At 37.5% G+C, this 13,598-nt stretch overlaps 1 protein-coding gene across 21 annotated transcripts in view; it reads right to left on the bottom strand.

Moving 5' to 3' along the window:
- Nucleotides 1-13,598, bottom strand: part of ACACA (acetyl-CoA carboxylase alpha) — a 276,865-nt gene that overhangs the window by 185,621 nt on the left and 77,646 nt on the right. For all 21 annotated transcript variants that reach the window (XM_060646608.3, XM_078437425.2, XM_081791233.1 and 18 more), the window contains 2 exons: nucleotides 7,103-7,235; nucleotides 5,442-5,580 (listed from right to left, as the gene is read on the bottom strand). In XM_060646608.3, coding sequence (XP_060502591.1) covers nucleotides 5,442-5,580; nucleotides 7,103-7,235 — 272 coding nt within the window. The remainder of the gene's footprint in view (nucleotides 1-5,441; nucleotides 5,581-7,102; nucleotides 7,236-13,598) is intronic.

Genomic DNA, 13,598 nt, shown 5'->3' with positions numbered 1-13,598 from the left:
GTAAGTATATTAAGCAGTTTATATATATTATTTACTACTCAGTAATCCTATATATGATAGGTATTATTGGCGCCTAATTTACAGGAAATTGGCTTGGAGCAGTCAAATAACTTGCTCAAGTTTATTTATTAGCATTCCTTCTATCTTATTCTTAATTTTTAAAGGTTTTACATCCTTCTAAAAAAAATTCCATTCAAAGTAAGATGCAAAAACCTATAGTTTGTTCCAAATAAAAACAGGTTTATTGTTCTCTTTGACTACAAAAGGAAAAACATGTTAATTATTTTTAAAAAACTATAATGTATCAGGATGAAATAATACCATTTAACAGTCAAAATCACCCATTGCCCCACCACTCAAAGATAAGCAGTTCATGCTCCGATATACTAGAAATCATCAGTTGTTAACCAATTTAACAATATATTGTGGGTACCTTCCCCTATGTGACATAGAGATATATTTAATATATATTTAGTATTTTATATATACTTAATATAGACCCAATATTTCAATGGATGCCTACCATTCCACAAAGTAACAATAATTCATAATTCATTTAACTACTCACTTATTGATGGACATATAAGTCATTAATAATTTGGAAAATATTAAAATAATAGAATGATGAATATCCTTATACTGCTGTCCAATTATACCCTCAGGATATAGTCCTAGAAGTAAAACAACTAGGTCAAAATGTATCCATATCTTCAAAGACAGAACCATGTTAGACTCTCATTAGCAACATGGATGACAAATTGTCTGTACTCTCAACTATATTAGGTATAATCACTCTTTTAAACTTTACCAGTCTTATAAACTTAAAAAAAAAATCCCCATTTACTACTGTTTCAGTCTGCATTTCTTTGATTACCATTAGTATCAAATTTCTTATATGTTTACTGTCCCTTTTTCATTCTTCTTTTATTATCTACCTAATTCATGTTCTCTGTTCCTTTTCTATTGAAGGGTCATTTGCTCTATTATAGTTAGACATTCTTTGCTGCCAGTATATTTTTCCAGATTACAATCTGTCTTTAACTTTCTTTTTTTTATTTGCAAAATAGAAATTTTTATACAGTCAAGTCTATCTAACTTTTCTTCTGTGGTTTAGTCTTTTCTGAAGTTCAGTAGCCCTAAGTACAGGAAAAAAAAGTTACTTTAATTACTGACCTACATACACACACACGTGCACACGCATGCACACAGAATCTGCAAATGTACAGCTGTCACCAACCAACAACAGTTCAGAGTTCTACACCAATCAATCTTCTGTTATCACTACTATAGACACTAATGAGAAGCCCTGGTAAGTAGAAAAAGAAATTGCATCTTAATCACACAGCCTGGATTTCTCCATTACCTCCTGGTTCCCACAATTGCCATAATTACAGCAGAGATGCTATTCTAGAGAATATTTACAAATGAACAAAACTCCCCTCCAAGGATAACACTCATTTCTTTCTACGGATTTCATTAATCATCCACCTTTCACGACACAAAAATATGCAACTGGGTCAATTATTACCACCCTTACCATCCCTTAACCTGTCATGTCAGCCCACTCCCCTCCAGGTCTCAGGATAAAGTCCTCTCCTTATGGTAATAACCAGCTCTTGTATCTAAGGCTCCTTCTCCATAATCTTTTAAATTGTAAAAGTAATGGTTATCTTACACTGGATTCCCATGATGACTGCACAATGGTATAAGTTTACCAAAACTCACAGAACTGTGTACTTTTCAAATGGTGACTTTCATGGTACATAAATTATATTCAGTAAAGCTACTAAAATAATTAACATAACAGAAAGGTTAGAAAAAAGGAAAAATCAATCAAAATAATTAATTCAATACCACTGGTATCATAATCCTTTCTGAGTTCTTTTTCAAATAACTTGTAAAGAAATTGTAAAACTGTATAAACTCTTTGCAAAAAAGTTGGAAAAAGAAACAGAAATAAAAACACCCCAAAATACCACCCCCAAAGATAACTAGTACTGCTGTTGGTATATGTCATTATAACTTTTTTTCTAATTATACACAGTGTCTTTTTCCCTATCATGTCATGCTACCAATCTCCTTATAACTAACTTTTTCTTTGCAATAGTGATGGACAGTCTGTTCCCATGATCCCAGTTTCCAGGTATCCATACCTTAAGGAATCCCTTCTCCTTGGGTGTGAGCAGGATCTATGACTTGCTAGCCAAAAGAACATGTCAAGGGTGGGGAGCTGTCACTTTCATGATTACGTTACATAAGAAAGTAACTGATCTTTTACTAGGAGACTTTCCCTTCCTGGCTCTGAAGTAGCAGGCAGTCATTTGGGGATGGCCCACATGACAAGGAGTCAGGAGTAGTCTTTGGCCAATAACCAGCTAAACATTCAGGCCCTCAGTCGGACAGCCCACAGAAAACTGAATGCTGCCAACAATCACCTGAGTTTAAAAGCAGGTCCATCCCAAATCGAGCCTCAGATGAGACTACAGACCCAGCTGACAAATAATTTCAGTCTTGTAATAACCTGAAGCAGAAGACCCAGCTAAGCCATGCTCTGACCTACTGACACTGTAAGATAATGTCTGTTGTTTTAAACAGCCAAGTTTATGGTAATATTGTTATGTACAAAAATAGTAAATAATGTAGCAATTTATTAGAACGCATTTTCAGACCAATAAACATTATTCTACAAAATATTTTTTAATGTGTGTATGGTATTTCACAGAATTGGTGTTGCGCATTATACTTAACTAATCTGCTCATGTTGGACACTTAAGTTACTCCCAGTTTCTCATTATTTTATTTTTTTTGTTTTGTTGTGGTTTCTCATTATTTTAAATAACACTACAATGAATATCCTTGTACAAATACATTTGCCTCATTACCGATTTTTGTTTCTCAGACTAAATACTAGAAAATATGCTTATTTTTGTCCACCTGTGCTCTTAACTGCATCCCCTTTCATCTCCTCCAGGTCCCTTGTGTACTTCCACCCCTTTCCCTCTTTCTCTTGGACTCCTTCTTCTCAACCTATAAACATTCCCAAGTCTCTTTCACTCTGAAAAATAAAAATCCTCCCTTGAGACTGTATTTCTCTTCAGTTACTACCTTTTTTTCTTCCCTTCTCATCCAAAATTCTTTAAAAAACCCACCTACATTGTCACTTCCTATTCATTCCTTAACATCTGATAACAGTCTGCACACTCATATTGCTCCACTGAAACTATTCTGGCAATACTACCGATGGTTTCCTAATTACTGGAAGGTTCTATCCCTATCTTATTGAACCGCTGACACATTTGACCCTCCTTATTGAAATTCTTTTTTCTCTCTTCTGTTTCTTCTCTCTCTCCAATCATCTCTTCTCAGCATTGTTTATGGGCCTATCTTCCTGAGTCTATCACTAAAATTTTACTCTTCTATAAAATTTCATCTTCAGTCCTCTTCTCTTTATTTTCTACCTGTTCTTTCAGGGGGCAGTGTTAACTACCACATGTTTGCTGATAATGTAGACTCTTAGTCTCTAGCCCTCATTATTTCTAAGTTCTGGAAGGATATATCCAACTTTTTATAGGATTTACAGGATCTACTTATACCACAAGTACTCCAAACCTAATCTGTCTACCCTCTGCCCCCAGAAAAACCTTACTCTTCTGGTTGATATTTTGCATTAGTTGCCTAGTCAACCTACTGTTAAAAACCTAACAGTAATCATTGACTCTTCTATCACCAAATTTTGTCAATTTTACCTCCTAAATCTCCAAACCATCTCTTTCTTCTATCTTCTCAGCCTCATCATATTCTCTAGTATTGCCTTCCACAAATGGATCTCCCAAGATACCATCTGAATTGTCCATCTAGTTGCTTATGTTAAAAAAAAAGTTTCTTTAAGATACACATGAGATAATATATCTAGAATTTGCTTTAGAAATTGTGTGAACAGGGGAGGAGGTGAAAGTATACATGAAACAAGACTGGCCATGAGTTGATAATTGTTGATGTTAGATGATAGGTAAATAGGAAGGGATTCATTACACTCTTCTACTTTTAAGTTGTTAAAAACAACAACTAATCCATTTAAAATACCAATCCTTTAATGTCCAACAGAGACACACATACACATTCCTAAAAAGATAAAGTCTATGCTCCTGAGGATGAAAATCAAGGCCTTCTTTGAGAAGTATTAAATCACATCTTGTACTTTAAACAAGTACATCTGTAGTTTCCACCAAACCACTGTGTCATGCCTTCATACATTTGCATATACTGTTCTTTCTGCCTGGAACACTCTGCCTGGAACATCCTGCTAATTGCTTACTCATTCTTGGTTAGGCATAACTTCTTTCAAAGAGCTTTCTCTTAACCCTGTCACCAAGAGCAAAGTTAAGATGCCTCAACTCTGTGTTCCTGCAGTACCCTGTGCATATTTCTATTATAGCACTTATCTAACGGTACTGAAATTATTTGTTTCTTAAAGCTAGATCAGATTTTATTCAACTATGGGTCTCCATGTTCACTGAGTGAAGGAATAAATGAATTAATAGGAGCACCAGGTAGAAATAGATGGGGGAAAAAGAAATCATGCAAGGTAGTTTTATGTTTATTACAGACAATTTCATCTTTATAACTATGCAGTGAATTAGATATTATGATCTTCCTTTTACAGATAACAAAAATTGTGACTCAGAGATATTAAAGGGTCAAACTAAATGATTTCACATAATAACATATGCTTTCCAATAACCTGGTATGTTATCTATTTCTAAATAAGATAACATAATAACCCCTACTCCTTAGGAATAGTTAACATCATTGTCTCAATAGAGAAAGAATATACACACCAAATAGGTTTAAAAAGATAGCTCTTCAAAGAGCTAATGTTATCTGTGAGTTTTCTACCTTAGAGATTATACTTTAGTGATAAAAAGAGGAAAGACCAGCCATATCCTCTCAACTATACCAATGGTCTTTATCTACAACTCTCAGATGGAGGACCATCTGAGTAGAGAGAATATGCAGAAGAGCTCACAGAATGAAACCCACTTGGATCCCTCAGGAGGAGGGTAAAAAAGAATCTTAACCCCAAGATTCTCTAAAATTCAGTGTAGCTTTGCTCATAAGGGAAATAGCATTTTCTTTCAATCTTTCCACTTACACATGCCAATCTACTTATGCAGATTAGCCAATACTTGACACTGGAAGGGCATACACCTAGAAACCCCAATCAACACTGGTTAAATTTCTACTTATTTTTACTTAGAACGTAGGAATTGATGCTGAGGTTAAATATAGTACAATCACTTATATATGCCTATTATTGACACTTTTTAAAAAAGAAATCTTAGGGTTTGGGAATCCCCCCCAAGTTAACATTCTCCTACTACAGACTTTGCTATTCAATGCTTTATGCTCAAGGATGATGCTTTCTCATGCTAATCACTCACCTGCATTGGCTTTCAGGTCTTCAGGTGTGACCATAACAACAAATCGGATTGCACGTTCATTTCGAAACATCTCATAAGACCATCGGCGGATGGACCGCATGCATTTCACTGCTGCGATGCCATTGTTGGCAATAAGAACCTGGGAGAGTGGTGGGATGGGAATTGGAGAGAGAAGTAGAAGAGGCAGGCAATGACGGACAAAAAGAAATGAGACCATTTGTGTAGACCTATCTTACTCCGAAGAGCCAGACTTTCAATTAAGAATTTGTGTTGCTAGTCTAGGTGGTTAGGAACCAGCTCCCACATGATCAAAGGATATTTTAAAATGTTAGCCCAGCAAATACTTTAATATATGCCAGCTAAAGCTTACTGCTTTTTTACTTCATTTCTTGAAGGGGAAAATCACAATTTTCAAACCTTGTGAATTTGTGAATTATTCTACTATACCTGTTACTAGGGCACAGAAGACAAACTTCAGAGGGGTGATGAATTATTAAGGAATGAAGGAAGACTAAACAGTGTAGTGTCCTTCACTATTCTCTGTTGTAGTAAAACAAGGCACAGAGGCCTGCACATGTGTAAGAACCCTGGCACCAACCACTACCTCTCTCCAAAATGCTAAACCGCAAATGCCTTAGAAGTGTAGAGACTACCTTACAAAGAATGGTCACAAGAAGAAAAGTAGAAGAATCAATGATCCTGAGACTTCTCTATAAACAAACCTTTCACCTCCTGACCTATCTTGCAACCACGGCCCCAGGGTAACACAGGCTAAAATATAAACTATCTTTATTGGAAGACTAACAGAAGGACACCACTGGAGCAAAACTTTTAGGAGTGGGAATACAGGTTCCCACCCTTTAATTTTTCAATCACTGCAAGCTATTTCAACCAAGTCATCCTCTCAGTTCTGACATGGTTTAGACAAAAGGGGCATAGAATTGCTCACAACACTTCAAAATACTTGTAATGTCTAAGTATTTCATATGGCATATTCCCTCTAAACATCTCAAATACCCAGGAAAAGCCATCAGTTCACAGTATATCAAACTGTTTAAGCCTTCACTCCCTTAGCTCTCAATCCAATGTGACATAGTATCTCCTTACCACCACCCCACCAGCCAATCAATTTACCATACCTTCTCAGATTCCTGAAGCCCAACCTCATAAAACCACAGGTTGTTTTAAAGAGAACTTTCTGGGGACACCTGGGTCGCTCAGTCAGCAAAGAGTCCAACTTTGACTCAGGTCATGATCTTGTGGTTCATGGGTTCAAGCCCTGCATTGGGCTCTGTGCTGACAGCTCAGAGCCTGGAGCCTGTTTGGGATTCTGTGTTTCCCTTTCTCTCTGCCCCTCCCCCACTTGTGCGCATGTGCATGCGCTCGCTCTCTCTCTCTCAAAAATAAACATTAAAAAATTTTTTAAATAAAAAGAACTTTCTGACCACTTCATCTTTTAATTAGCTATGCCTAAATTACCTCAGTGGTAAATACACAGGAAATAGTGAAATTAACAGGATGCTACGGAGGCAGAGAGGTTAATTCTGCAGAAAAAGGCAGTCTCTAAAAACTACATGTTGGTTTTGAGCAAATCTAGACATGTCTAGTCATTAAATCTCATGCGCTTTTGAAAAAAAGTAATTCAGCAAGTTATAACTTACCTTCTCAATCACTTTATTCCCCCCAAAACGCGTAACAAATTCTGCTGGTGAAGCTACAGTGAAATCTCGCTGTGAGTCTATTTTCTTTCGGTCTCGACCTTGCTTTACTAGATGCAAGCCAGACATGCTGGACCTATAAAAACAAAGAAAGCATGAAAGTCTTTAGATGGGATTTCTTCACACCATCTATCTCCCCTAGGGGTCTGCTTTTCACTACCATACTTATAACAGCACTTCCAACTGTACCCTTGTGATGACTGTATGCTGACAGGTCACACACTTTTTGAATAGAAGACAGGAAGGGGGGAAAAAGATATTTGCTTGTGGAAATTTAAGAAAAAAATATGTGTTCTTGAATAATAAAAGATAATATTATGGTTTACCAACAAATCCCATCACAAAGCGACAGGCAAAAGTACAGACTGAAATGAGATAGTAGAGATAACAGACTCAGAGAGACTGGGAAAGCTAAGAAAACAGCAAGGCTGTCATTAGATCATGATTCTGGAATACAGATGACCTTCACCTCTGTATCTCTAGGCTCCATTTTTCTTATGAAATGTACACTTTTAACTGCCGATGAAGCATTTCACTTGTGTATTCCACAGGCATTTCAAAATCAACTCCAAAACCAAATACTTTACAAGGCAGCATAATAATATATCATATTTCATCAAATTTAAGACACTCCTCCTTTAAAAAAAAACTTAGGGGGCGCCTGGGTGGCTCAGTTGGTTAAGCGGCCGACTTCGGTTCAGGTCATGATCTCATGGTCTGTGAGTTCAAGCCCCGTGTCGGGCTCTGTGCTGACAGCTCAGAGCCTGGAGCCTGTTTCAGATTCTGTGTCTCCCTCTCTCTGATCCTCCCCCGTTCATGCTCTGTCTCTCTCTGTCTCAAAAATAAATAAACGTTAAAAAAATTTAAAAAAAAAAACTTAGAAAAATATCTGAAATTGATGTGTATCTTACAACTGATGGTGTGCTTTATTTAATTGGCAGTATTTTTTTTCTCAGTGGTATATACAATAATGGTGCCTCTAACAATCAATGGTGTTTTAAGAATAGATGAAATATGGTACTGGAAAAGTACAGGGCTGGGTTTAAATCCAGATCTGTCCACTTAATATTTCCAATGATCTTAAGTAAATAATTTAACCTTGCTCAACTTCCTTTTTCTCTTTGCAAAATACACATAGTACAGACTGTTCTGGTTATTTACCTACTGTCTCTCAACTCCAAGCTCACCCTTTTATGTTCTGCCCTGTGACGATAAAGCTAAGACTCTGCAAACCTAATCGGTTCTGCCAATGGGAAGGCAGAATGGTAAGAATAGGGATTTTATTTTTGTTTTCCAGCTTTTATCATCATTGCTCCACAGTAACAGAGAGTTAATTCCAGCCTCTACCATCTTTCAATATTCCTAGTGGGAGCCTCGTTGCATCTCTCAGTAGTACCAGTAGCAGCAGGTTGTGGCTCCTTGGCAGAATACCAGCCTTGCCACGTTCACTCACCCTCTGGGCTGTGCTGCCTGGGCCTATCAATCACATAACTGTCAGGCTAGCTACTCACCTGTCCTGAGCACCAGCTACTCAAAGCTTATTCTCAGAGGTGCAAGCATCAGCCCTGATTGGCCCTCCGTCAAGCTGCTAGGTTCTGGTAACCCTACCTCTTCCTTTTTTTCTCCCAGCCCTAGGGGTGGTAGCTGCTTCCTGCAAGTATTAATTTTGGAGCTACTGTAGAAAATACCCAAGTTACCAGTTCTCACTACTGAATGCCCACTGGTTTATAATACCTAATGCAGTTTCTCTTTCCCTTACTGGACCTTGACTGATAGGCCTTCTTTGAAAAGGTGTTTTGGGGGTTAAATGAGATAATGGCTATAACTAAGCACTTACACACACTGTTTAACGGACAGCTCTTTTCTTATTCCCACCTTTCCTTCCTTTATCCTGTACTCTAACATCGATGCTGCAGTAATTTCTTTTCAAAATAAAAGGGTATGATTAAAATCTTCCCACAAAGAAAATACCAAGTCCAGACAGTTTTAAAAAACAAGTTCTCAGGGTGCCTGGGTGGCTCAGTCAGTTAAGCGTCTGACTCTTGATTTTAGCTCATAGTAAAATGATCTGATAGTCGTGAGACTGAGCCCCACTTTGGGCTCCGCACTGGGTATGGAGCCTGTTTGGGATTCTCCCTTGCCCTCTTTCTCTGCCCTTCTCCCCTTCATGCTCCTGTGCTCTCTCTCAAAATAAATAAATAAGTAAACATTAAAAAAAAATACTAAGTGCTCAGCAGTGGAAAGAAAAGAATTGTTAAAAAGTAAAAACAAATAAAAAATAAAAGAGAAGTGCTCTCAAACAACTTTTAAGGGCAGTAGTCTATCAAACTTTCAAACAGTGAGAAAAGAAGTAAAATTCCTCAGCTAGAGTAACACTGATACTCAAACTAGACAAATAAGTCACATTAAGGGAAAAGTCCAGGTCCACTGTATTCATGACTACAAATGCAAAATTCCTGAATAAAATATTCTAAATAGCAGGGTATTGGTGCAAGGATGGGTAAAATATTATAAAAAAGTTACTCCATAACCAAGTTGAGTTTGTCCCAGGTATGCAAGGATGGTTTAATTTTAGAAAATCCATAAATGTGAAACTCTGTGTTAGATTTCCTAGCAAGTGCAATAAAATGAAAAAATAAAATAAAATAAATTAGAGGCATTAGGACTGCTAGGGAGGAAGTTAAACTGTCATTATTTGTGAGTGATATAATCATTCACATAGAAAACACAAAAGATTCTGCATATTATTAGAAATAACAGGAGACCTCAGTCAAGTATTCAGAACTCCAAAAATATTATATAAAGATTATGCACAGATTATAATTTTAAGAACATATCATAAAGTAAAAATAACTAAAATATATACATTTTGGGGAGATACATATAGATACAATAAACAGGAAGATAAAAGAATGTTATGAACATATGATTAAGGAAAATGATTATCTGGGTGGGGGAAGGCAGGGAGAAGTACTAAGGAGGAGAGACCATATAGTTAGATGCAGGTGATGGTCAAGGACCTACCTTTGTTTTAGATGGTGGGTTTTCAAATTCTTTTTATATTATTTTTTAAAATAATGCAATAAGTAACCAAATAAATAAATAATATTAGCCCATAAATGGACCAATGAGTGTGCTATGAAAGATTATGTTATATAATTCTATACATCTAAAGTTAAACACACACTCCTCAGAGATCAGCTGTCAGCTATTTAGGGAGGGAGCGAAAAGATAGGTAAGTTATTACTTAGAATCAACAAGGAGCTACCTGAGTATATAAGACAAGAAAGGAAGGAAAGTCTTCATTGATAAAATTAAAGAGGAGAAGGGATTGGTCATAAGATTTTATCAATGGTTTAGTGAGTTCTGAGAATCATTTATAATCAAAGAGGGGAGAAAAACAAAACTATGTCTTACTTTTAACAATGGGATCCTTCATATAGCCATATTCTGAAGTGAGGCACCATGCTGAAAACAAGGGGATCAAGTATAAAGATGGAATAGATCTCAAAACCTTTATCTCTCATCTATCTTTTCTCAGGAAGCTATCAGAGAATGCTGTCTTCCAAAAGGATGGAGTAAACCAAGAAAAAGGAAAAGAAGGGAAGCAAGAAACAGATGAACCAATACAAAAGAGAAAGGAATTCCCTAGATATGACTGTTCAAATTGGAGGACAGATTGCTCCAGGAGAGACGCCTCTATGAAACAGTGGACAGGTCATCTGTTATATTTACCCACAGAGAAACAAAATTCTGTGTGTGTGTGTGTGTGTGTTTGCACAATATGTATATATGTGTGTATTCTGCTTAAATATGTGTATATATATGACTGTTTTACATGTATATATAAACAGTAAAGTAATGTTATATAAAAATACTTTTATATACATAAAAATAATTTTTTTTAATTAAAAAAATTTTTTTTCACGTTTATTTATTATTGAGAGACAGAGAGAGACAGAGTGTGAGCAGGGGAGGGGCAGAGAAAGAGGCAGACACAGAATCTGAAGCAGGCTCCAGGCTCTGAGCTGTCAGCACAGAGCCCAATGCAGGGCTTGAACTTACAAACTGTGAGATCATGAAATGAGTGGAAGTCAGATGCTTAACCAACCAAGCCACCCAGGCACCCCTCATTTTCTTTAATTTGAGAGAGAGAGAGAGAGAGAGAGAGCAAGGGAAGGGCGGAGGGAAAGAGACAGAATCCCCAGCAGACTCCACACTTAATGCAGAGCCTGAAGCGGGGCTCAATCCCATGACCCTGGGATCATTACCTGAGACAATATCAAGAGTTGGACACTTAACCAACGAATTAAAAAACACTCTTAAGGGGCGCCTGGGTGGCTCAGTTGGTTAAGCATCTGACTTCAGCTCAGGTCACGATCTCACGGTCCGTGGGTTCAAGCCCCACGTCGGGCTCTGGGCTGATGGCTCAGAGCCTGGAGCCTGCTTCCGATTCTGTGTCTCCCTCTCTCTCTGCCCCTCCCCCATTCATGCTCTGTCTCTGTCTCAAAAATAAATAAACCTTAAAAAAAAAAATTCTTAATTATACATATACATATATGTGTGTGTATATATATTTCTATAAATAGATAGATAAAATAGCTCAAAGGCTTTTTATTTACTTGACACTCAGTGGAAGTTTTGCTTGATTTTCCCCCAAAAGGGTCAAATGAAAAGGGAAGAGGTCAAATGAAAAGGAAAAGGAAAGGATAACTATTCTATAGGCAAATTTTGTCAACTTGGTGTTTATTGCTAATTTTCTGTTTCCGCCAAGGTCAAGTTTAATTTTCAGCTAGTATTTTTCAGAATAAGAATTCTAGATTGCAAAAACAAGCAAATAAAAAAAGATAATGGAGGAGCCCTTAATGACTGCTATCAAGCCCATCATTCAGGTCTTTCATGTTAATCCTCTGATGGAGAAGTACAGACCTGCAAGAGGCCTGAAGAAGGCCAAGGAGGCCTGACTCATTTCCTCTTCAGCCCCAAGTTCTACAAATAGGAAGAAGAAAGATCCTAGGGTAACAGAGCTTGGCACCCTCAACAACAGTCTGACTGCCCCCTGTCACATTCCAGGACAATGATGGCAGGCACCTTTCCCAGCCCCAGAGACACATTTTTAAAAAGTTTTCTCAAAACTTTTTGGAAGGTACCATAGGATGTTCATACTACGCAGAATTGATATTTCCGTTTGCAACAAGTGAAGAGACTTCACTCCTGAAAAACCAGCCAAAGCCAGTGAGCAAATATGGCACAGACTGAGTGAGATCCCTTAGTGAAAGAGTAGCACAGCAAGGTCTGTGCAGGGGTGGTTATTTTCAATATGACTACAATAGCATACATGTGCCTGGGTATCTTTGATTCAAATTCTGAATGTAAAAGAAAGTCTTAGAACAGGAGCAAATATGAGAGATTTTACTCATTTCTTTTAAACAAAAATGTTTCTGGGGCTCCTGGGTGGCTCAGTCAGTTGAACGTCCAATTTTGACTCAGGTCATGATCTCACAGTTCATGAGTTTGAGCCCCACATTGGGCTCACTGCCATCAGCGCAGAGCCTGCTTTGGATCCTCAGTCCCCTTCTCTCTGCCCCTCCCCTGCTTGCACTGTGTCTCAAAAATAAAACATTAAAAAAATAATAAAATTTAAAAATAAAATTAAAAGTTGGCACAAAAACAGACACTCAGATCAATGGAACAGAAAAGAGAACCCAGAAATGGACCCACAAACGTATCGCCAATAAATCTTTGAAAAAGCAGGAAAGAATATCCAATGGAACAAAGACAGTCTTTTCAGCAAGTGGTGCTGGGAAAACTGGACAGCGACATGCAGAAAAATGAACCTGAACCACTTTCTTATACCATACACAAAAATAAACTCAAAATGGATGAAAGACCTAAACGTAAGACAAGAAGCCATCAAAATCCTTGAGGAGAAAGCAAGCAAAAACTTTGACCTCGGCTGCAGCAACTTCTTACTCAACACGTCTCTGGAGGCAAGGGAAACCAAAGGAAAAAAAGCTTCTGCACAGCAAAGGAAAACAATTGGCAAAACTAAAAGGGAACTGATGGAATGGGAGAAGATATTTGCAAACAGCGTATCAGATAAAGGGTTAGTACCCAAAATCTAGAGAACTTATCAAACTCAACACCCAAAAAACAAATAATCCAGTGAAGAAATGGGCAAAAGACATGAATAGACACTTCTCCAAAGAAGACATCCAGATGGCCAACCGGCACATGAAAAAATGCTCAACGTCACTCATCATCAGGGAAATACAAATCAAAACCACATGAGATACCACCTCACACCTGTCAGAATGGCTAACATTAAAAACTCAGGCCAACAACAGATGTTGGCAAGGATGCGGAGAAAGATCTCTTTTGCACTGTTGGTGGGAATGCAAACTGGTACAGCCACTCTGGAAAACAGTATGGAGGTTCC

This window comes from Panthera onca, chromosome E1, assembly GCF_046562875.1.
Source record: "Panthera onca isolate mPanOnc1 chromosome E1, mPanOnc1 haplotype 2, whole genome shotgun sequence".
NCBI lineage: Eukaryota > Metazoa > Chordata > Mammalia > Carnivora > Felidae > Panthera > Panthera onca.
The sequence above is the reverse complement of the archived record's forward strand: the minus strand, read 5'-3'. Positions and strand labels throughout refer to the sequence as shown.